Source organism: Podarcis bocagei (genome assembly GCF_964188305.1).
Source record: "Podarcis bocagei genome assembly, chromosome: 2".
Classification (NCBI taxonomy): domain Eukaryota; kingdom Metazoa; phylum Chordata; class Lepidosauria; order Squamata; family Lacertidae; genus Podarcis; species Podarcis bocagei.
The window spans coordinates 102,359,704-102,381,367 of NC_138126.1; the positions used below are offsets into that span (position 1 = coordinate 102,359,704).

At 44.7% G+C, this 21,664-nt stretch overlaps 2 protein-coding genes and 1 long non-coding RNA gene across 4 annotated transcripts in view; 1 reads left to right on the forward strand and 2 right to left on the reverse strand.

The window, feature by feature from the left end:
- The window catches only part of TIMP2 (TIMP metallopeptidase inhibitor 2), a 29,556-nt gene extending 26,268 nt beyond the window's left edge, over nucleotides 1–3,288 (reverse strand). Inside the window, exon 1 of the mRNA XM_081180967.1 lies at nucleotides 2,662–3,288. Coding sequence (XP_081037093.1) covers nucleotides 2,662–2,791 — 130 coding nt within the window. The 5' untranslated portion in view covers nucleotides 2,792–3,288. The remainder of the gene's footprint in view (nucleotides 1–2,661) is intronic.
- Nucleotides 3,289–4,127: 839 nt separating this feature from the next.
- LOC308579892 lies at nucleotides 4,128–11,913 on the forward strand. 2 transcript variants are annotated; one of them, XR_014004604.1, is made up of 4 exons: nucleotides 4,128–5,036; nucleotides 6,060–6,171; nucleotides 11,379–11,443; nucleotides 11,654–11,913. It is a non-coding gene; the product is annotated as an uncharacterized lncRNA (long non-coding RNA). The 2 variants fall into 2 exon arrangements; XR_014004605.1 differs by having other exon boundaries at nucleotides 4,129–5,036; nucleotides 11,379–11,913.
- An 813-nt stretch (nucleotides 11,914–12,726) lies between these two features.
- On the reverse strand, nucleotides 12,727–19,257 carry LGALS3BP (galectin 3 binding protein). Its single transcript, XM_081180912.1, has 5 exons — nucleotides 19,186–19,257; nucleotides 17,506–17,697; nucleotides 15,508–15,639; nucleotides 14,658–14,898; nucleotides 12,727–14,053 (listed from the first exon to the last, which is right to left on the reverse strand). The coding sequence occupies exons 2-5, from the start codon at nucleotides 17,582–17,584 to the stop codon at nucleotides 13,054–13,056; spliced, it is 1,452 nt and encodes a 483-aa protein (XP_081037038.1). The 5' UTR covers nucleotides 17,585–17,697; nucleotides 19,186–19,257; the 3' UTR covers nucleotides 12,727–13,053.
- Between the last annotated feature and the right edge of the window lie 2,407 nt (nucleotides 19,258–21,664).

Genomic DNA, 21,664 nt, shown 5'->3' on the forward strand with positions numbered 1-21,664 from the left:
GAGCCACCAGTGAGTGACCCAGCACTGAGTGCCTAGTGAATGAGAAGGGCAAGGTAGCCTCTCTCACTCGGCTCTCCATTCAGCCCTTTTCACCATTTGCCAGGTGCGAAGGATGCACACTGTGACATCACAAAATGGAATGATCAAGCCCTCTTCTTCAGCATTTAGCTGAGCTGGCAGATGAAGTTCTTGATTGAATCAAGATGGAAACACACAGTGCTAATTTTTCTCATGCGGGCCCCAGCAATGCTGGGCAGAAGGCCACACTGCAGACTTCTCCCCACTCACGCTGAAAGCTAGTACCCATGGTGCACTGCTCTGCCTGGAAAAAAAATGGTCTCCAAAGTCCTGCACATCCCAAAGCCAGGGAAGCAGCAGGTGGAACAGAAAGCACAATCCAAAATCAGGTATTCCCAAATCAGGCAAACTAGAGGTCTTTAGGCCCACAGAGATCCAGATTGGACAGTCGGAAAGGGGGGCGGGGTTCTTTTCTCCTCTGTTCCAAAAAGGGAATCCACTGATTTGCAGTAGTTAATTTCTAAAAAGGAAAGTCCTGGAGACTCAGGCCTACACCACACAATCCCAATAACTTGGAAGTCCTGTTCTCTAATCCCAAATATTGAGGAGCCTCACGTGGTCATTCTGTAGTGAGAGCAAGACCCTCTCTCCTGTATTATTACTTCACATCTTCCAAGTCTACACACCCTCACGTTGAAATCAGGTTCTGTGCCCTTGGCAAAGTGTCTTAGATTGTGCCCTGACTGACTGGACTAGGTGATCAGACACAAGAGACCCTGACTGCAGAAATAGAATGCCCCTATTCCTCTGTTCTCATGATGAAGAAAGGATTGCAAAGTTAAACCCATACACACAAGTACTAAAGGGGCATTCCTGCTTCTTGGGCAGACACAGGTCACATGCACACAATACATTTAAAGCACATGGCTTCCCACAAAGAACCCCGAGGACGGTCATTTGCACCTCACAGAGCCACAATTCCCAGCACCTTAACAAGCTAAAGTTCCCAGGATTCTTTGAAGGAAACCATGTGCTTTAAATGTGCTCTTATGGCCCAGTGAGAAACTTCTACACGAAGCTCTTAAGAAGCAGTAAGTGAGGAGGCAACGTACTATGACTATGACTTTATGCCTCTCCTTAAACATTGCTACACTTGCTGTTTCCGACCAACAAGGGCCACAGATATGATGAAATTATATATATACTGTATATAGAATGCTCAGAGCCCTTGCTCATTAAGCAACCTGGGCCTCTAGCTTGATTACTGCATAGGAAGGATATGCGGATAGGCCTAAAAAAAGTCCCTTAGCTACAAAAAAACTGTTTCCCTGGAGGGTTGCTCAAGGGACCCAGAAGTAGGAAGCCGAGGTGTATTACTGACAATTAAAAGCAACAGCAGTCAGCAAAAATAGTCAAGCAGAGCAGAGATTCTCCTGTAGGAAAGAAAACAGTTTCTTTCCCCTGAGCCAGGAGCTTAGGGAACTGTGAAGATATTTATATACAGTAAGTCGATGGAAATCTGGTTTCCGCTTTGCGCCGACCCAACCAAGCTTCCTCATGCCCTGCAGCTTCCCTTCTGGTGCCATCAGACAGGCTCTGTAGCCTCAGATCCTCCCATGCCTCCCTCCATCTGTCTCTCCAGCTTCCTCCACAAGATGATGATCTCCTTGTAGGCTGTCAGCCCAGCCCTGCGTTTTGAAGCGCTACCAAATTAGTTCAAGGGGCATTAATTTGCAACCCCCAGAACAGTGATAACAGCACAGCTGTACCTTGAGTTCAAGAAATGGAACTAGGTGCACATGCTAAATTACACTAGAACTGTTCAGCAAGTCAATTTCCAATGGGGGGGTTGGGGTTTTTTTTGGGTGGGGTAGCATGTGGCTCCCTCCCACCCTGTTTATTTTGGCAAAGGCATTTTTTAAAGGTGCATATATATATATTTTAAAATTAACCAATGCAAATAGGAACGGAGCACTCCTCACACCCTTCGGTGGGACCGAGTCGACTCAGGGAAGATGGCCCGACGTTTTCCGTTTGCCTTTGTGAAGTTTTCATTTCCTGGTTTCATTCCCTTCCCGTTTCCACCACCTCTCCCCACCCCTCCGTATCAAAGCTGTTCCCACCAAACCCTGGCAGCCTGCATCTTGCAGGCAGAAAGCCATCGTCAGAAAAGAGGAATTTGAGTCCGTGGTTGCCTTTGTGCTTTCCAATGAATTCCTGTGGATCGGGTCAGAGCGGGCGTACTGGGGCGGGGGAAAGCGGCGAATACCAGCGGAGAACGACACTTCGGTGTGTGCATGTGTGACTGCGTGTGCCTTAAACCGATGGGGAAAGAATCAGCCAGCGGAACAATCTCATGAACCCCAAAGCCTCCTTAACAATAGCAACTGTTGGCCAAGGCCAGGGCAGGAGGGAACCGACCTCCCCACTCCCTTCCCCGCGCGCACCGCGGCTCTTTTCTTGCAGGATAAAGGGGTGGGGTTGTTTTGGCTGCTAACAAGTGAGTTTGCAGCGGGAGCGAAGGCAGCAGCCGGGGGGGGGGGGCAGAGAGAGAGAAAGATAGAAATGCTGGGTGGGATCACGCCGTGTAAGAAGCCACTAGGGGAGCCGCAGAGAAGGGGAGGGTGGCCGTCCTTTTCTTACCTACATCTGCATTGCAAAACGCTTGTTGCGGATGCACCGGGGAGCAACTGCAGGCGTCGGCGAGGCGGTCCATCCTTCCCAGGAGCAACACGGCCAGCGAGGCCAAGAGGCTTGGGAGCGTAGCGCTCATCTTGCGGACAGAGACCGACAGACAGATAGAGAGAGAGAGAAGGAGGGAAGGAAGGAGGGGTGGCGGGTGGGCGAGATTTGACTGCTCACTGCTGCTGCCGCCTCATCCAGACACGCGCGCGCGCGCCCGCCTCGACCTTCTGTGCTTCTCTCTTTGCGTCCGCTGCTGCGGCGATCCCAGGGCGACTCCTGGCGCTTAGGCGGCGGCGGCAGCAGGCAGTCGCGAAAGTTTGGGCTTTGCACTCGGCCTTCTCTCTCGGGCTGGTTGGGGGTTGGAAAAAGATCCCGCCACTGGAAGAATCGGAGCCTCGCAGATCGTTGCTGCTGCTGCTGCTTGCTCCTGCCTTCTATGGAGGTGTTTTCTTCTCCTAGCTTCGGCGAAGCCTGGCTTTTTAATGGGCTCTGGGGATTCGCTGCCCCTCCTCTCCGTGGCACTGGGCCAGAGCGGGCGGCTCGCCTGCTCCCGGCAGCCCTCTTGCGCTGCTCGCTCCCTTCGCCTCCGGTCCCGGCTCGGCTCGGCTTCTGGCGACCCGCGCGGGCTTTCTTTGCTTGACAGCTCCTTCCCTCTGGAGCTCTCCGCTCAGGAAGAGCATGCAGCCCTGTGGAGCGCCAAGCACACGCCTGGCGCTATCGGAGATACAGATTCGTGGCAGCCAACTCCTAGGGGCCGAGGTCCCTTCGCCCCCAACCCACGAATAAAATATTTGAGAGGGCTTCCTCCCCCCCCCCAAAAAAAAGTTGATGGGCATTGACATTTAAATGGTGCGCGTGTGCCACGTCTTGTGATGTGTGGCGAGGCTTACCTGCCCCCCTCCAATATTTTATTCAAGTTGGCACCCCTGGATATAATATAATGATTTATAGTATATATAGTAATATATTGATTTATAGTATATAGTTTATCATTGCTAAAAGAGTAAGCGCATACAGCCCTACTTAAAACTTCAATTCCATCTTCATAATGCGAACCTTGTGAAGGAGTGCTAAATTATATATTTGTGTGTGTGTGTGTGTATGATTTAGATAAATTATTTAAGGCCAGGCGTGTGCTTGGCACTCCACAAGGCAGCATGCATTTTCTATAGAGAATAATAGTAGTGCTGTAAAAATGTGACTCAAAGGAGGCTCCGTGAGGAGGTAGCACCCTGCTACACAATATTGGTATTTCGTCTCCATTATTAGTATCCCCCTATAAAACCTGTGAGCCCAATATATTACTACTTCTATTCCCTGTAGGTCACTGAGTGCAGCAGAAGAGTTTCCCTCGAAGACCCTCAAATAAGAGGAGGTCACACCACAATAATCCACAGCAGGGCTTTTAGGGTGGGTGCCCCTGTTCTGTGGGACAGGATCCTAACTGACCCTAATCGATAGGACTGGTGTCCACCCCTTGTCCTTTCCAGAAACATTTGAAGATATTTTTGTTTCCACAAGCTTTTTCCAACTCAATAAAAAGATATCTGCCTTAGATTTTCATTCTGTATTGTCTTTAAGCCTAAAGTTGTTGCTTTTCTCCTTTTTTTAAAAAAAATGCTTTTAAAGCTGTTTTCATGGTATGTTTATAAATCTCCTTCAGTTAAGCATAGAAGTCTACTTATAAATCTATAATATTAGTAATAATGTGGCACTGATTAGCCCACATAAACAGGTTCCTCCTGCCCCCTTCCTTAAATCTTGCCCCCAATATCATTCAGCAAGTCCAGCCAAGTTTTCCTGGCTCCATGTCAGCAGAGAGAATCCCTGGAATAAGCATTTATGTTAATTCAGCAGAGCTAAACATCCAGAAAAAAAGTCAGCGGGCCATTCAGGATTTATTTATTTATTTATTTAGAGCATTTGTACCTGGCTCTTCAGCCAAAAAGTCTCCCACAGCAGCTGATTTACAAGTAAAACAAGACTGTCCCTAACTTCAGGCTTACAATGTAAAACACACACACACACACGGGAAAAGGACAGTGATATAGTAGAGGAAAATCAAAATTCAGGCACCAATTTCTAAACAGTTCATATTGACCAGCTGGCACTGTTCCGGTGCAGGAAGTGCCTAAGCTGGTGAAATGAGCCCTATTTATCACATGGAGGCCACCTGATGGAATGGCTGCCCCCATATGGCAGTTGAGGGGAGAGGAGACCTGATGGAGCAGGCCTTTCACAGCACAGCTGACTGAGTGCTCACTGAGCTCTTCCCAGCTCTCCCAGTGAAGCAGTCTGATAATGGCTGAGGTGAGAGAAGGCCTTTATGTGATGTGAGTGACAGTTGAGGAGAGATAAGTCCTCCGGTGCTGTCTTATGTCAGATGTGGCCTTAAAAAAATTAAAAGGCCCAGCCACAGTTGGCAAGGCAGCCATTGTTGGCAATAGAACTCCCCAAGGCATTCTGACAGGACGCTGCCAGAGGAAATATGGCAGAACTGGGCCAACATTTTTCTGAGGGAAAATAATTGAGATTTTTTTCTCACCTGCCCCCACCTAGAAAAAGGTTACTTTGCAGAATTTTCTCTGAATATTTGCCCCAATTTTTGCGACAGCTGCCACTTTTCCTTTCACTGCGACCCAGAAGTACACTAGATTCCAGAATATTGTGCAGGATACAAAAATGGTGACCAGGATACCAGCACAGCTGTTTTTGTTGTTTGTTTGTTTGTTTATTAAATTTTTATGCCACCGTATAACCCGTAGGTCTCAGGGTGGTTCATAACATAAAATTACAATTAAAAAACCCCCACAAAATACATGATAAAAATAAGAACAGAAAGAAACCAATAATGCCCCCTTTCACAACACATTTCTCCAGCTGTACCAAAAAGGGGGCTGGGTAGAGAAAGAATCTGTGCTAGTGCCACTAATAATACCGAGTCTGACCACCAAGAAATTATTGGATAATTTTTCCTTCCCTTGGAGAAAATCAGTGAATTGGTCCCTTCAGTTTCTCTACCTTTGTCTTCCCCAGGGGGCTGAGGAAGTTGGTTAATGCCAGCATATAAATGCTAGGCATTCTAGAAGAATATATAAACCAGCTTCACCACTGGGCTACCAAAGTGCTTCCAGATCAGAATGTGAAATTTCTAAACCAGCTTGATCTTTGTTATCAGTGATGAATCAAAGATTTTGAAAATAATCATCATCTGGAATTCCATCAGCTGGTCTACTGCTACCAGCCTTCTAATCCCAGATGTTGGGGAGGTATTTATGATTACTCCAGTGAGACAGAGGACTTCTGCACATGCACAGTGGCACCCTGTTTATTTGTTACTCCTTTTCATGTTTTAGGGATGAACCATGGCCCTGAAAATAGTTTCTGAGGTGAAATGCCATTGAGACCTGGCTCGAATTAAGCTGCGGAAGTTGTTTTCAGCGCTGCAGCTCAACTCTTAAAAACATGGTAAGTTCCCACCCTTGTTGTGCCAGATGGAATCTCATAGCAAGAGGAGGAAATGCATTTCAGCTGCTGGCAGCAAGGCAGGAGACTGCCCAGCTTCTTCTTCCAAGTGGCTTTTGCTGTTTTCCAAAATACAGGGATTTCTCAATCCTCAGACCATGAGTCTAGTCACAGAGGAAAGTGAGAACGACATGACCTCAAGAGGCAAAAGCCTCAGATACTATGTTCTAGAGTCTCCCTTTCATAAGCTTGAGAGGCCTTCCCAAGCACTTTAACTAAGTTGAAGTGAGTTGTACAACATACAGTCTTGTATATTCTTCACATGCCTAGAGATTCATCTTGGCCAGGTTCCAGGTAATTCCACGTAAGTTAGGGGTCTGCTATGGCCTGAACATGCTGAAGGAGCAGTGTGTGTGTTGGGCGCTGCATTCCCTATATCTAAGCTGTCCGCAAGCTTCCCCCCTGGTTTCCCCTCAAACAATTCCAAAGAATTAGGGGTACCCTGAATGATGCCTCTTCCTTGCAGCAGCAACTGACTTCCAGTGGTGACTGATGTTCATTAGGACTGGTAGAGCATAAGGTCAGCAGAAATGGAGCCAAGGTCAATGTCAGGCGCAAACACAGCTAATTCATTCTGGTTTTGTCCCTATCTTCCTCCCTGCTGAGACTAAGAAAGACAAAGCTGACAGCCAAGGCCACCCCTCTGGACTGGTTGTAGGCAGTGGCTGTGGGGGCGGACTGAGGCAGTGCCTCGTTCTCCCTAATAGGCCACCTCCACTGATGGCTTCTATATTGATGGGAAGCCTGGCCATTCAAGATCAGCAGCATGCTCATGATGAGCATGGGATCCATTTTACAAAAGGAAAAAAATATTCTCCCCCTTTTCTGTAATCTGTTTCTCTCCTTGGGATTCGGGACTGCCCTGAGCAACTCTCTAACTCACATCTGTTGAAAACAGGCAAGGGCAAACATTGCTGTGTCTTAGCTCTGCTGCTCTACCATGGCACTTCATGTAGACACCAGATCTTGCCCTTTTCCCACCCCATCCTTATTTCTGAACGTGCCAAGAGCATTGACCACTTGGTCCCTCCCAGCCCCCATGTTCTAAATTCAGACCAAGGTTGCCGAAGAGAAGGAGGTCCAGTCGCAGTACAGCAGCCTCAGAATACCCCGGGGATGTGCAGAAAAATTGCAACAGGCGCAGAAGGATCTGCATGAGTGTTTTGACAATGCTAAGGTCAGGAAGCCAGGGTGGAGGCGGGTCCTGCTGACGGCCAGGGAGTGGAGCCGGCTGAGCGCCCAGTAGTGAGTCATGGCTGGAGATAAATGGAAACACATGTGTAGCCATTTGCGGGCTTTATTGCTCACAGCACAGAAAGCGTGGACACTTAGTAAACACAGGCCAAGGGCTGGTCCAATCCTGGAACTCAGACATCTGCAGTTCCCACACCCACTGTAGCACAGACCCAGGCATGGGGTGGGGGAGGGAGGGAGCTGTTCTAACCAAATTCTCGGTGCACATCCAAAACATTTTCCTGCCTGAATCAGAGCACAAGTGGGGGGCCCCACCCTGCTAGGGCCAACTCTTTAGAAAGTCCTGCTTTATCATTCAGGCAACAAGTTCATCTTTCATCAATTCCTCCCACCCTATGATGCTGCCTAAAGCAGATGGCTTCATTCTGCCAAATGGTAGGGTGAGCCCCACAAATCCCTATACAGTGGTACCTCGGGTTAAGTACTTAATTCGTTCTGGAGGTCCGTACTTAACCTGAAACTGTTCTTAACCTGAAGCACCACTTTAGTTAATGGGGCCTCCTGCTGCTGCTGCTTCGCCGCCGGAGCACGATTTCTGTTCTCATCCTAAAGCAAAGTTCTTAACACGAAGCACTATTTCTGGGTTAGCAGAGGCTGTAACCTGAAGCGTATGTAACCTGAAGAGTATGTAACCTGAGGTACCATTGTAATGATTTCATTCTGGTTTATTAACACTTACATTACACTTTCATAGAAATCCTGGGTTGGGAACCAACCTGGGAATTAAAGAAATAGCATGTTCTAGGCAGAATTGCAGGGTACTACTGGTTCTAGCTGTGTTACTGGAGCGTAGGTGACTAGGAGTGACTATTTCCAGCTATCTCTGGTTTATCAGCTGCAACACTTTCTTGACTTGGATAGCCCAACCATAGTTACCCACCTCCTGTTAAGGCTATTGTAATATCCTCTGTGTTGGGCTATCCTTCAAGATCGTCCAGAAGCTGCAACTAGTGCAGAACAGAGCTGCTAGAGTTTTGAGTGATACAGCAAGGGGAATTCATATAACACCAGTCCTCCAGGAGCTACACTGGCTGCTTATTTGCTGTTGAACTCTGATGTACAAAGTCCTGGACAATTTAAGCCCAAAAGACATTAAAATGCACCAGTCTCTTCTCATACCTGCCAATCCTGGCCTTACGATCTGCAGGGGAGGCCCTTTTTATGGTTCCACAGATAAGCTTTGCTCATCATGTGGCAACCTTGGAGAGGGCCTTCTCTGTGCCCTCTTCCCCCAGCCCTGGACAATTTGTGGAACTCCCATGCCTTGGGAATATAGCTGTGTCCTTCATTGAAGAATTTTTGCTGATGGCTCAATATATACTTCTTTATGCTGATGTTTGGGGGACAAGGGTAGGCTTGGGTATTGGAACAATGTCCACTGCTGATTTGTAGTTGGGGGGTGGGTGAATTTGATGCTATTGTTCAAATCCATTTTATTGCATTTGTGATGTGTTTACTTTGCTGTATACCACACTATGATCCTATGAGGTAAAGGGCAGTTTAGAAACCAACAACAACAACACATCCAGCTTTCCCAAAATGACTCACCCCTATCCTGGATAAGAGGATATGAAAGTAGTGGCTCCACATAGGGCAGAAAAAAATTACAGATACTGCATTTTATTGCAATTTTATAGGTTGGGGGGGCAGGGAAACAGGAGGCCATTCTCTGTTTTTCCCCTGACCTACACTATTGCAATAAAATGCAATCACGCCATTTGTGTGTCTAGTGTGGATGAGCAGGTCTCTATTTAAAGGGCTCTGCCTTTATTTCCTGTTGACTGTGGCCTGTGAATTGCCTGTTGAATAGTCTCTCCTTAATTGCCCCAATGTCAGATTCTTTTTGGGGGGCGGGGACTTTAATTACTTGTTAATGTCTTGTTATCTTTTCTTTTTTGAGTTTGTAATGATGAAATAACACTATATTACTATTTAAAAAATGAGACCAGTAGCCCCCTTCCCACGGCTGTTTCTCAGCAACTGGTACTCATTGGCATGCTGCCTCTGATCCCTATTCAAGAGGCAATTAACAGGCTTTTAATCAGTAATCCTCCAGCTTTGATCAACAGGAAGCAATAACATTGGCAAGGTTTTAATTTAACATTCAAAGGGACCTTTACTGAATAGGGCTTGTAAGTAAACATAGAAGGATCTTGACCTTGGAGAACGGCACTGTTGGAAAATAGAAAGCTAAATTCAGTGCTGTGTGGAGCCTCCATTTTGATTCAAGTGAAATGCCTCAGCAGCGTTGAAGGGCTCTGCTGTGGAAGATACCTCAAGAACAAGAACAAATTCTTAATTTTTTCTGATTTATCACTAAATAATTTTTTTTTAAGTAAATGCATGCCCTCCCCTCAAAAAGTAGGCAAAACATTTTCCTGAACTTTTATGGGGTGGGAGAAAAACAGGCACAGGGGTGATGAACTGATACAGAACTAGGGAAAACTAAGGAAGAGCCCCAGCCCTGGATGTGTTTAGGAGGAAGACTTTTGAAAGAGATGGAAGAGCTCCTCACTCACATGATGGGAATCATGTGCAGAGACAGCCTACATTGTCAGAATATATGAGGGGCAAACGTCCTCAGGACCACTGCTAAGATGTTGCTCCCTTGCAAGGCATTTGTGGCCAATCGGGTTCTCTTTGTTCTTCAGCTTTTGCGGTGTTGCTTTCCTGTTTGAAGTGCTGACAGTGCTCATTGTTGGACTCACCCACACCTTAACCATTAAAGCAACTTTTAAAATGCTGATCGTGCTCAGGAAATGACAAACTTTTTGCTATGTGTGTCGCAAACCACCTCTGAGGGAAAGAGGGAAATCTCTTTGGAGCTGGAAAACCATCCCTATCCTTATGTGCAACATATAGGAGACATATAGGAAGCTGTCTAATACTGAATCAGACCATTGGTCCTTCTTATTTAGTTTTGTCTACACTGGCAGGCAGTGGCTCCCCAGGGTTTCAGGAAGGAGTGTTTCTCAACCCTACCTTGAGATGCTGGGGATTGAACCTAGAATCTTCTGCACACAAAGCAGACACTATATCACTGAGTTACAGCCCTTCCCCAAGGGGCATAAGAGCATCAGAGGGGGGAAACTAAATAAAAGAAAGAGGTAAGAGATCCTGGCAATCAAACAACCTGCTTCTTTGCAGCCACAAAGTCGGGGTGGGTGTCCTATCAATATATATTATTAAACTGCCAAGGGATTACTGTATAGCCAGTAGAATGGACATAAATACAGATACTGATGTGATGTGGGATAGATGGCAATTGCACATACAGTTTTTATTTATTTAGTTTTGCTCTTCCATGGTAACTTTACATGCACTTATTTATAGAAATCATTCATGTTATTGTATAAATTATTTAAGGGAATCTGGTCGTATTATCTCCAGCACAGGAGGGGTGCCTTATATTGTGGGAAATTCCTCCAGATTTGGAAGCCAGAACACAGATATAACAAGCAAGGATTTGACTTGTGTACTCTGATGAGAGAAGGGAACTAGAAGAAATGGTGGACATGGAATCATTTTTCTGACAGCAGGCCACAGCATTGCAAGACAGGCAATGTGCCCAGAGCTCCTTTAAAAGCTTCCAGGTCAAGCAGCCTGCTTCCTGGTCTGAGCAACTGTATGACTAATGCTAACAACCAAACTAGACGTGGTGCTAAACATCTCCTTGGCAAGCATGTAGGGAGGTCAGAGAATTCGAATGGAAACAGGAGTGCAAATGATCAGTGTTCACTTATTTGCCCCATGTCTGGACCGGAAATCAGTACAGCAAACATAATAAATATTTGCTGTTTTCGTTGCTTTCAGTCCACAAACCATATGTAATTGATCACATTCTTTTCCCATTTGCACTGTTTCCTTTGCACTGAAGTGCAGCTTTTCTCCCACAGAGAATCAACTGTGACAGCCGGGACCTCTTCTGAACCAAAGTACAGTAAGACACTTTTCAGTTTAAGTAGGTACTGCTTAAGTATTTGTACAACTGCAAAGCTTAAGTCTTCATGGTATCTTTGCAAGGGAGAAGGATGGGGAGAAAGCTAGAACTGGTCATGCCACTGAGACTTAATTGACCACACACCCCTGACTTCCTAAGAGCCCTGCCAGGTCCAGTGGGCATGAGCTGTCACTGTTGCCACCTATAGAAGATGTCTGTTTTTTCACCTAGAGATAGAGCAGCATGAGCAAACAACCAGCTGAAACCAATTTGGCAGATTGACAGTTGATCTCAGACTGAGAAGGCTGAAGTCTATATACATGTGGCTTAATCATTTTCTAGGAAATCTAAAAGTTTTAAATGTTTTAACCCTGCATCTCTGACTTTGACCCTTTTCCACTATGTGATAAGTTTTATTGCTAGACTGCTGTTCTATATGCCTGAATTTATGTTCTGTTCAGTGTTTCTGAATAAATCTTTCCATTCTTTTACTGCTGCAGTCCTATGAATACTGTACATAGCTGTACTAAGCCCTGGAGTGGTTTACTTCAAAGTAAGCACTGACAGGATCATAGGTGCCGACTCCCTGGGACCCTGGGTTCCTGAGCACCCATAAAGTTCCCCATGAAGGGGCTGGGCACCCACAAATTTCAGCGCCAGGGCCATGCATGTTGCATGGCACCCATGGCCTCAGACACCCACAGTCGTGGGGCCAAGATGGCACTCCTGGACAGGATTGAAGTACTGTACATGACTACTAGCTTTTCCCTCCTAGCTACATAGGCTTATCACAGATACTGAGTGAAGACAGGGATTCTTTAATTCTACGAGGTTACAAAAAGAAAGAAACTAGTGCCCTTCACAAGGTGAACATACTTTGCACATGTTCAGAGGCACTGCTGTTAGGTCAGTTTTTCAGAATAGCAGCTGACTCTATGGCAAGGTCATCCTGTGAATGCTCAAAGACATTTTTGTCTGAGATCTTTAGAAGAATGGCATAGTGGTGGTGGCTTTTTGGATCACCAAAAATGTGTTGCTACCCCTTTTCTTTGGAATATCATTCATGTTCAGAATCTGCAATTTCTGGAAACAACTGAAGACATTTTTGTTCCAACAGACTAAATGGGTCTTTGCCACGAGTGTCCACTTCTTAGAGATTTAGTCTTTTTAAAAATGTGTTCATTTTTGTATTTTTAACTGTTTTTAATTGTTTCATATGTAAATCTTATTGAGATGGTGGTTTAGAAGGCAATTAATAAATCAATGTTAATAATATAATAATATTGAAAGCGAAAGTTGGCAACTTGTTTTTCAAATTTTATTAAGAGAGAATCTCAAGCTAGGGGGATATAAAGGGGCAGGGAATGCACATCCAACAACATGGGGACTTCAGTTAATTAGGATTAATTGTAGATGCATCTGTCAAACTCGAGGGTGAATAAAATTACCTATCCACTTTGAATTAGCTCACCATGATATAGATGCTGGCTTGGACTATCAAGACACAATGCTGAATCAACAGTTAGAGAAGCAGCTAGGACAACAATAGAAGCTGAGATACTATGAGATGTGCCTCAAGGGCAGATTTTGACTTGTTATATATTCTGCCTGCAACAGAGAATCCTAGCTTTTTATGTGTTCAGCTTGTAACTAGGACGCACCACAACAATAAAACCTGAGTAGCGAGTTGGGCATGGGAAGTTGGTGGCATTGGGAACCACGGCCGTACCATTTTGAAAACTGACAATACCTGCAATATAGGAACTTTGACAGAGCAAGAGTGCTTTGTTATTGTAATGGATGGTGTCATCAGAAGAACCTTCCAGTGCAAGATAGCTAACAGGGGTAATGTCTGAGGAAGAGCATGTACCATTTTGGTGGCTTTGTTCAGGGCTGTGGTAGTTGAAGGCCCAGGTTATCTTCTGCATCTTGAAAAGAAAGCTAGGGTGCTTGTTTGTTTCAAGTTGCTGGGTGACTTGGGATCCAAGAAAATACTGCTGCAACAAGAAGCCATAGCTTAGGTGCATGCTCCAAGTGGGCTCAGTGTAAAAACGAGGGATGTGTGAATCACTTGTGAGGTCATGGAGCTTGTACTGCTCTAGGAATCTGAGTGGCACTGTGTGGAATTCAAGAGCCTCCATAATCTTCCTCTGGAAAATATTCTTATAAGTCTCATAAAAGGTCAGGTTGAACTGGAGCTCCAGCAGCTGCTCTGGCAAAAGCATAGGAAAGCGGATCTTTTCCACGTGGCCTTCCTTTATTTCATTGGTATGAGCCCATTGGTCCAGAGCTTTCAGCAGGGACCATTCATTCTGAATCACAACATCTGTACGGGACAGCAGGGCCTCCATCATCTCTGGCGTCAGGGCCAACCAGGCCTCAGTGTGAGTCAAGGCCTCACAGTTCCAGGCTAGGTGCTGCATGGTGAGATCCTGCAGCTGGGCATCTCCACTGGTCAGACTGTAGTTGTACATCTTCAGGTGAACATGAAAAGTGGGGTCCAATGGAAATAAGTTGGGGAAGACCTGGATGCAGTACGCTTGCAGGCTTGGAACTCCGTAGGCCAAAGCCAGCTTGTGGAAGCACTTTACTGAATCCAGTGTCACTCTGATCTGCCGTGAGTAGAAGTACCTGCATGAACAGAAGGAAACTTAAGAAGTGAGATAATGGCTATACAGCAACTGCTTATTTTTATCATGATGGGTTTTGAAAGAGAAAGACTCAGGACTTTGAAAAGAATGTTTGTGGTGCCCCAAATCCAAGCAATAGAAAAAAGTGAGGACTCATTGACATGCTTAGTTTTCATTACCTTCCGACCATAAGGAGAAAGGGGAAGGCAACAAGCAAGACCAGTGTGATCCACTAGATCATTTATTACAGTTAAGCCTGTAACTTAGCTGAACTAGATTCAGTCTTGGGGGTAAGCCCCACATTACCTGCAAATACCTGAAAACAATCCCCGCCCCCGCCTGACACACAAAGCAGAGATGCTGGCCCTTACACAGATGTTTTTCTGTGCCCTTCAGACTGAACACATTTTGCAGAAGCCTTTTGAGGTGCTTCTGTTGTCTGAGTGAGTGCTCTGTTTTAGATCAACTTAGTGAAGGAGCTAATAGAACAGTGTGGTCCTCCTGTATGGCTCAAATACTGTCCATTACAGCCTCATGTTGATGCACAGAATGCATAGAAAGTCAGGAGAATCAGACTTGCTATGTCAAACCCTTGCTATTCTTACCTGAGGAAGCTGTTCACATTGGGCAGGCACTCTTCATCTACCTTCAGTGTGCTTCCTTGGAGAAGAAGGCTGGCCTCACTGTTTGTACGAAGAATCAGTCTATGTGCACACAGACTCAGGACTTCAGTGTTGTTATCTGCTATCAGCACAGTGATGTTGAGGTCACAGTCCTGCTGGCTGTCATACAGTTTACCAAGGTCCTCAGGAAAACCTCCAGAATGGTCCAGGAAAAACTCAGTTTCTGGAATGATGGAAACAAAAATGAGTCATGGAGAAAACAGAAAACCTCGCTGACCATGAATTTGCAGTATAATATGCAATAACCAATAGCCCCACTCCAAAATGAGAGAGAGGGTTATGGAACAATAGCAGCAGGGAAATTACTTTGCTTGCATAAATAAAAATGTATGGAATTAGTTTAGGTGTATTGCCAAACAGTGATAGCCAGCATTTGGCAAGCACAATGGAACTTCTCTTCCTCTTTCATCATCACCTCTGTTGGGTCCTCCAACCTTCTGGAATGGATCTGAGGGTATTGGGGGGGGGGCTGCAGGGGTGAGGAGAGGAAAGGGAATTCATGTTGCATGGAGGCGGGGATCTGTTCCATTGCCAAACAGGCACTTTTGGCTGTCACTCAAAAGCATCTGAAAACTGAAATAATGAACAACAGACTGACATAGCAAAACCAGCAGGGCTAGGTTTGAACTGGTACAGCAAGGTAGTAGTAGTTCTACCTGGGCACCCCCTATCTGAAATTGGGTAAATTTTATGCTCCCTGCTGCCACCATTGACACCTGTGACCCTAGGATATTTTGATGACACAGCTAACCACATCACACTGAGGACTCACTCTTGTCACACACCACTCCTGCATCCTCCCCATGTCCGCAGTTGTGTGACAACCAGCCTTGAGATCTACATTGTACAAGAGACTTCTCTGTCCCATTACAATCGACATCATCTAGAAGAATGGGACCGAGTCCTGTGAAGAAAGCAAACACAGCAGTCTGTCACACCAGAGATAGGGAGTAGAGAAGAAGGTAGAACTTTTTGTTTTAACCTATAGCAATAAATGCCCCATGCTGTAGATTGCAGAGAAAGAGAAAGACAATTGACTTGATATAGCCCACTGCTAATATTGTAGGTCAGAAGTGGAGCTGAGGCTTGTATTAATTTCCAACATACAAAACATGCCCCCAATTTACAGCAAAGATCAATTGTGCTCAATCATTCCTCAGAGCCAGAGCTCAGTTGCATGCTCGTCATGCTGCACTGACTTGGATGCAGAAGCATTGCACTCTTAAACATTTAAAAACTAAAAATAAACAATTGTTCTCACAAAATAAGAGTTAGAGATCTATCTATCTATCTATCTATCTATCTATCTATCTATCTATCTATCTATCTATCTATCTGGCTGGTGCATTTATATACCCCTTTTCAAGCAACATGCCTAACAAAGCACATTACAATGAGAATTTAAACATTTCAAAAGTGGTTAAAATACTACACAATTAAAATTCACAACAAAACAGTCCAAGGATGCTTCCAGACTGCTGCATTTTTGTGAATGGGATTCAGTTGCATATTGGCAAATTCAGACTGCCCAAATAACAGGCGCTCTTGCACAATAAATCCCCCATGGACTTTTTGTGGTAAGGCAAGTGATTGGAAAAAGCACTGGAAAGCATGAAATAACAATCACTTAGAGCACCATTGTATAACCTTCCCTCAAAGAAATCACAAATACTTAGATAAACTTCTGGCATTGTATAACCTCCATAAACTTTTTGCAAACAAATCATTATGAGTGCTCAATAAATGTGCTGTCTGGAAGTGCTCTAAAACAAAGTACAGTGGTTTTGACTCCCTAATCTATTCGAAAACCAAGGTGCATCTTCCAGTTGGCTGCATGAACTTCCTGCACTCAAGCAGAAGCCGCGGAAGCTGTGGAGGATGTTTGGCTTCCAAGAAATGTTCACAAACCAGAACACTTCCTTCTGGGTTTGCGGCATTCGGGAGCCGATTTGTTTCACAACTAAGCCGTTTGGGAACCAAGGTATCACTGTACAAAATTCAAGATGCAAAGAGTAGCATTCAGTTATAGAAAAAAACAGCCTAGGTGAAAAAGTATGTATTAATTGGCAGCAAAAACTCATGAGACCCCACAGATTGTATCTTGGAGGGAAGGGAGTTCCATTGGGAGGAAGAGGGGGGCTAAACTGAGGATGAGAAAAGAATGGGAAAGGTCCCATACAGACAGGGGCTCAGCCTGTTTCCATGTCTCCATTGAAGGACAGCCCATTGCCTCCTATGAGACAGCCTGTTCTACTGTCCAATGGCTCTTACGGTTAGGAGGTTTCTCCTAATGTTAGAGAATATTCACTTCTCTGTAATTTCCACCAATTGGTTCTAGTCCCAGCTTTTGAGGCCACAACAACAAAAATATGTTCCGTCTTCTGTGTGACAGCCCTTCTGATTTTTTGAAGGCCACTACCATGTCTTCTGAAGACAGGAGTGCCTGGCGTGCTCTGGTCCATGGGGTCACGAAGAGTCGGACATGACTAAACAACTAAACAACAACAGCCATGTCTTCCTATAGGGTGGTGTTTAATCAAAGCAGACTCATTGAAATGAATGGACCCTGCTTAGTCATATTCATTAATTTCAATGGGTCAGCTCTGAGTAAAACTTAGTTGAATACCATCTTTAATCTTCTCTTCTCCAGGCTAAACACACCCATGTAAATTAGGATTTGGGTCTAGGAAGCAATGGGGCAGGGTAAAGGAAATAGTAGCGTACATACACTATTTTTCTATATCATAAAGGATGAAAATCTGTATTGTACCTTCCCCATATGCTGCCCCTTGCTTTGCTTCTACTGCATTCTTGAAGCCCAGGGAACGGCAGACCACGAGTGCATCCATAATATCCCAGCCATCGTCACATACTGTCCCCCACTCGCCATTATAGTAGATCTCCACACGGCCCTCAGTGAGAGAGTTTCCCTGAGCCAGCCGGACTGCTCCATCATATAGATCTGTAGTAAGTAGATGACACAAAAGTGAAAGGCTAACAGAAGCAGACTACAAGCTACAAGAAGAAGCTTGAGGTGCCAGAGAGCTAGTCATAGCATCCTTGAATTGAACTGAATGGATACCTCTCTACTCTGCCTTCCTCTACCTATTCTGAAATTGTGGGACCTGATTCTATTTATGAGCACGGATGGAATTCTAGAGTTGCTACTGTGAATTACTGCAGGTTTGTTTTTTTTTTAAAAAAGGAAACAAAATTCAGAATCTAATACATTGCTCTAATTTCTTGGATCAGATTTGGATGACAGAACTTCCTCACATTTAAATGTCAAAATCAAAATTTACATCACAATTCAGTGTATGTTTCTCCATGTCGTTCTAGAGGACATTTAACAACTGCTTAAGAATGAATAGGGTTAGTCAAAAATTTACCGAATGGTACTGCAAGTCAGCTGTTGTATACTGTCAAATGCTAGCTGCTCTTGTATATCAGGCACTGTCCTGGATATGTATGCAGATATTTATTATCTAAATTCACACAGAAAAACTGGAGGCTGGAATTAACATTCAACAGTTCTAACAACTCAAGACTATCCCAGTAAAAGTATGGGTAAAATTGTGTGAGCAGGAGGAGGGAAAGGTTAGCTTAGTCAGTTATTCTGGGAATAACCCAGGCCCATTAGATGTATGGAAATAATCTGGTAGATAAAAACTATTTCCAGATATGGATCTGCTTGGTATGCCCAGGCTCAAGTCACATGGGGCCTCCTGAATATTTTGATCTACACACACACCTTTTACGTATAGAGAGAAATAGTACAATATTTGTGCAATACAAGGTAACTCTGTTTTGGCTTTTCTTGCCTTCCCCCTCTCTCTATATATAAAATACATGGATAGCACATGTATAAAAATACATAAGCAAGCAGTGGTTTCATGCTGAGTGTGCTAGAGATCATTGGACAGAAAACTTCCATACATTATTGCATTAATGTTTGGCATTAATGCTGTATTTAATTATTGGGAAGGAGTTTCCTAGTTAATGGAATTCAAACAAATGTCAGCTTTCATGCCCCCTCTCCCACAAGCAATAGAAAAAGTGGAGGGGGACCTAAGTCAGGATGGATAACTTCTGGCCCCAAAGATATTTGTTGAACTATAACTCCCATCACCCCCAGCCAGCATGGCCAAAAGTCAGTCATGATCAGAGTTGTGGTCCAGCAACTTCAGGAGGACCACAGGCTCCACAGCTCTGAAACAGGTTCCTATGCAGGTATGATCCATAGTTAATAGAGTCCTGCCACTGTGAGAAAGTATGGATGGAACAGAACTGCCTGGATTTTTCTTTGAAAGCAACACAAGCCAAGACATGCAGTCATACAGCCAAGAGTCAGGAACCTGTCTGTAGCTTTGTCCCATTCCCAACGGCCATGAAAGCTGCTGTTGCTTGAACAGAGAAGGATCAGAGAGCCTGAGGACACAGAGACACTTACAGAGTGAGTCATCTAAGCCAGAGCATAGCAGACAGAGAATTAGCAGTCCAGATGTAGTCCTGTGCAGCCAACCTGAAAGAGAGAGAAACAACATTACCTACTTTGTAGGATCATAGTGTTTGAACAGAATCTAAAGTACATGGGAAGGTCCAGCTCAGCCCAAGGGGAGAACCTCAGACTGGAAGGCAGGCAGAGCAAGGAAAGTGTGTGTAGAGGCCAAGAATGCCCATTGTTACCAAGGAAGATTTTATTCCCCAGCTTAAAACATTTTCAAAGACACGCTTTACAATTTGGGCAAAATTCTCAGGTTTCTAATTAATTAATGCAGGCACATCCACACATATGGATGCATTCTCAGGACTTGCATTTGCAGCAAACAGCATGTACAACCCTAGCAATGCACCCTCTTTCATTTACCCTATTCATTCATAGTACTGCTGCATCAGAGTGCAGAAGGAGGAGGTTTTCATTTGAAGAGCTTCGCACATGGCAGGTGTGTAATAAGAAACTGTGGGCAGCTCTGTTTAGGGAGGTTTTTAATGTTTGATGTTTTATTGTGCTTTTAATTCTGTTGGGAGCCGCCCAGAGTGGCTGGGAAAACCCAGCCAGATGGGTGGGGTATAAGGAGGAGGAGGAGGAGGAGGAGGAAGAAGAAGAAGAAGAAGAAGAAGAAGAAGAAGAAGAAGAAGAAGAAGAAGAAGAAGAAGAAGAAGAAGGAGAAGAAGAAGTTGAAGAAGAAGTTGTTGTTGTTGTTATAGATCCACACTGGCAAGAGGACCAGAATAGTGGCTGGCAGCACAACACAGCTTAAAAATAACTGTATGTACTTTCTAATTCTATTTACCTATATAGTTCAGCACTGTTCAGGAGAAAGATTTCACTTCAGACAAATATGTTGAGTCCACCCCTAAAATATGGTAGTGAATGGAAGAAGATGAAAGAAGTATTTCCCCCCCTCCATAGACTCAACACTTCCCTCTCATGCTGTTCCCCCAGGCTCCCTACACCAGCAACCACAAAACATACAGGAGTTCCAGCTCTTTTTCCAGTACACTGAAAGTTTCAGAAACTTGAGGTTTCAGTGAAAAGATTAAGTAAAATTATTCAAGCAGAGGTTGCAAATCTAAAACAGTGCACTCTTCTGCTCCACCAAGCAGGGCAGTTATGACTTTAGTGACATGAATGGCTTATGCGGTGTTTTTACATGTCCCTGCTACCTGCTTTAGTGCTCCAACCAGAAAGCTCAGGCATAAAGCGGAAACTGGTCCCCATTTGCCAGTTTGCAATTTTGAGTTCCCTATTTGAGTTCCCTATTTGATTCAAAGGCACGGGTGCGGTCTGAATAAGTAAACAGCATGTCAGCACCACTGCACTACAGAATAAGCTTTGGATTGCCCTAAATCATAAACCAAACTGACTTACAGATTGTGCCCAAACAAGATGCCACCATACTTCATAAAATTCAAAATTCATGCTGAGTTTTATTCAGACTGCACCATGCATTTAAAGCACATTTAATGCACATGGACCCCTGGTAACTGTAGTTTGTTAAGGGTTGTGGGAATTGTAGCTCTTTGAGGGGAAACAGCAGGAATCTTGGGTGGGGTGAGTCATGTGCACTCTATGTGGATCTGTCCTTGTATCTTTGCATCACATTACAGAACTTGGATCTGCAAAAAAGCAATTGGGAAACAACATTATCCTTAAAGCACATACCTCTTTTTTCCTGGGAGCACCACTGCAGGGAGCAAGCAATGCAGATTTAAGGAAGCACAAAAGTTAGCACATCCCACAGGGAGATTAGGGGTTCTCAAATTTAGCCGCCTGACCTGTTCCTAGATACAGTACTTCCCTCTGGAAGCACTTGTCCCAGAGTTAGCTGCTACTTGTAGGTCTCTTCTTAGCTGGGGGAGATCCAGGATACTGAAAACAAGCCCTGCAGAGCTATGGATGGGAATAAGTCTTTGGCTTCAGATTGGCTCATAAACAACATTACTGTCTGCTTTCCACTGCAAGGGAAGGCAGATATTTTTCTCAGCCCAGACCTCTGAATTCTGAAATGAAGTGGAAGACTTGTGGTTGCTATGGTGACTAGGCATTGGCCAAGCTGTGGCACAATGGACCATAGTGCGAAGAAGGTATAAAGTTGGTTTTTTGAAAATTGTGTCTGGGCCCAGTGTAGTCTGACAAAACCTCAGAGCACATCACTTGGCAAGTTCCTGCACATTAAAGGAAAGTGGTATGATTTCTGCCCCATCATGGCATTTATCAGTATAGAACCAATTTTTTAGTTGTGAGTAAAGGACAAATGAAAGGAACCAATCAGAAACAGGGAATAATTTTGGGATTTGGGGGAGCTGAGAGATACATCACATTATTCTTCACAGAACTCTGTCTTGGCTCCATCTCTATTTCACGCAAGCAGGTTTCGTCCCCTGATTCTGTTCTGGCTTAGGTTTTCTGTGCTGAATTTTCCACT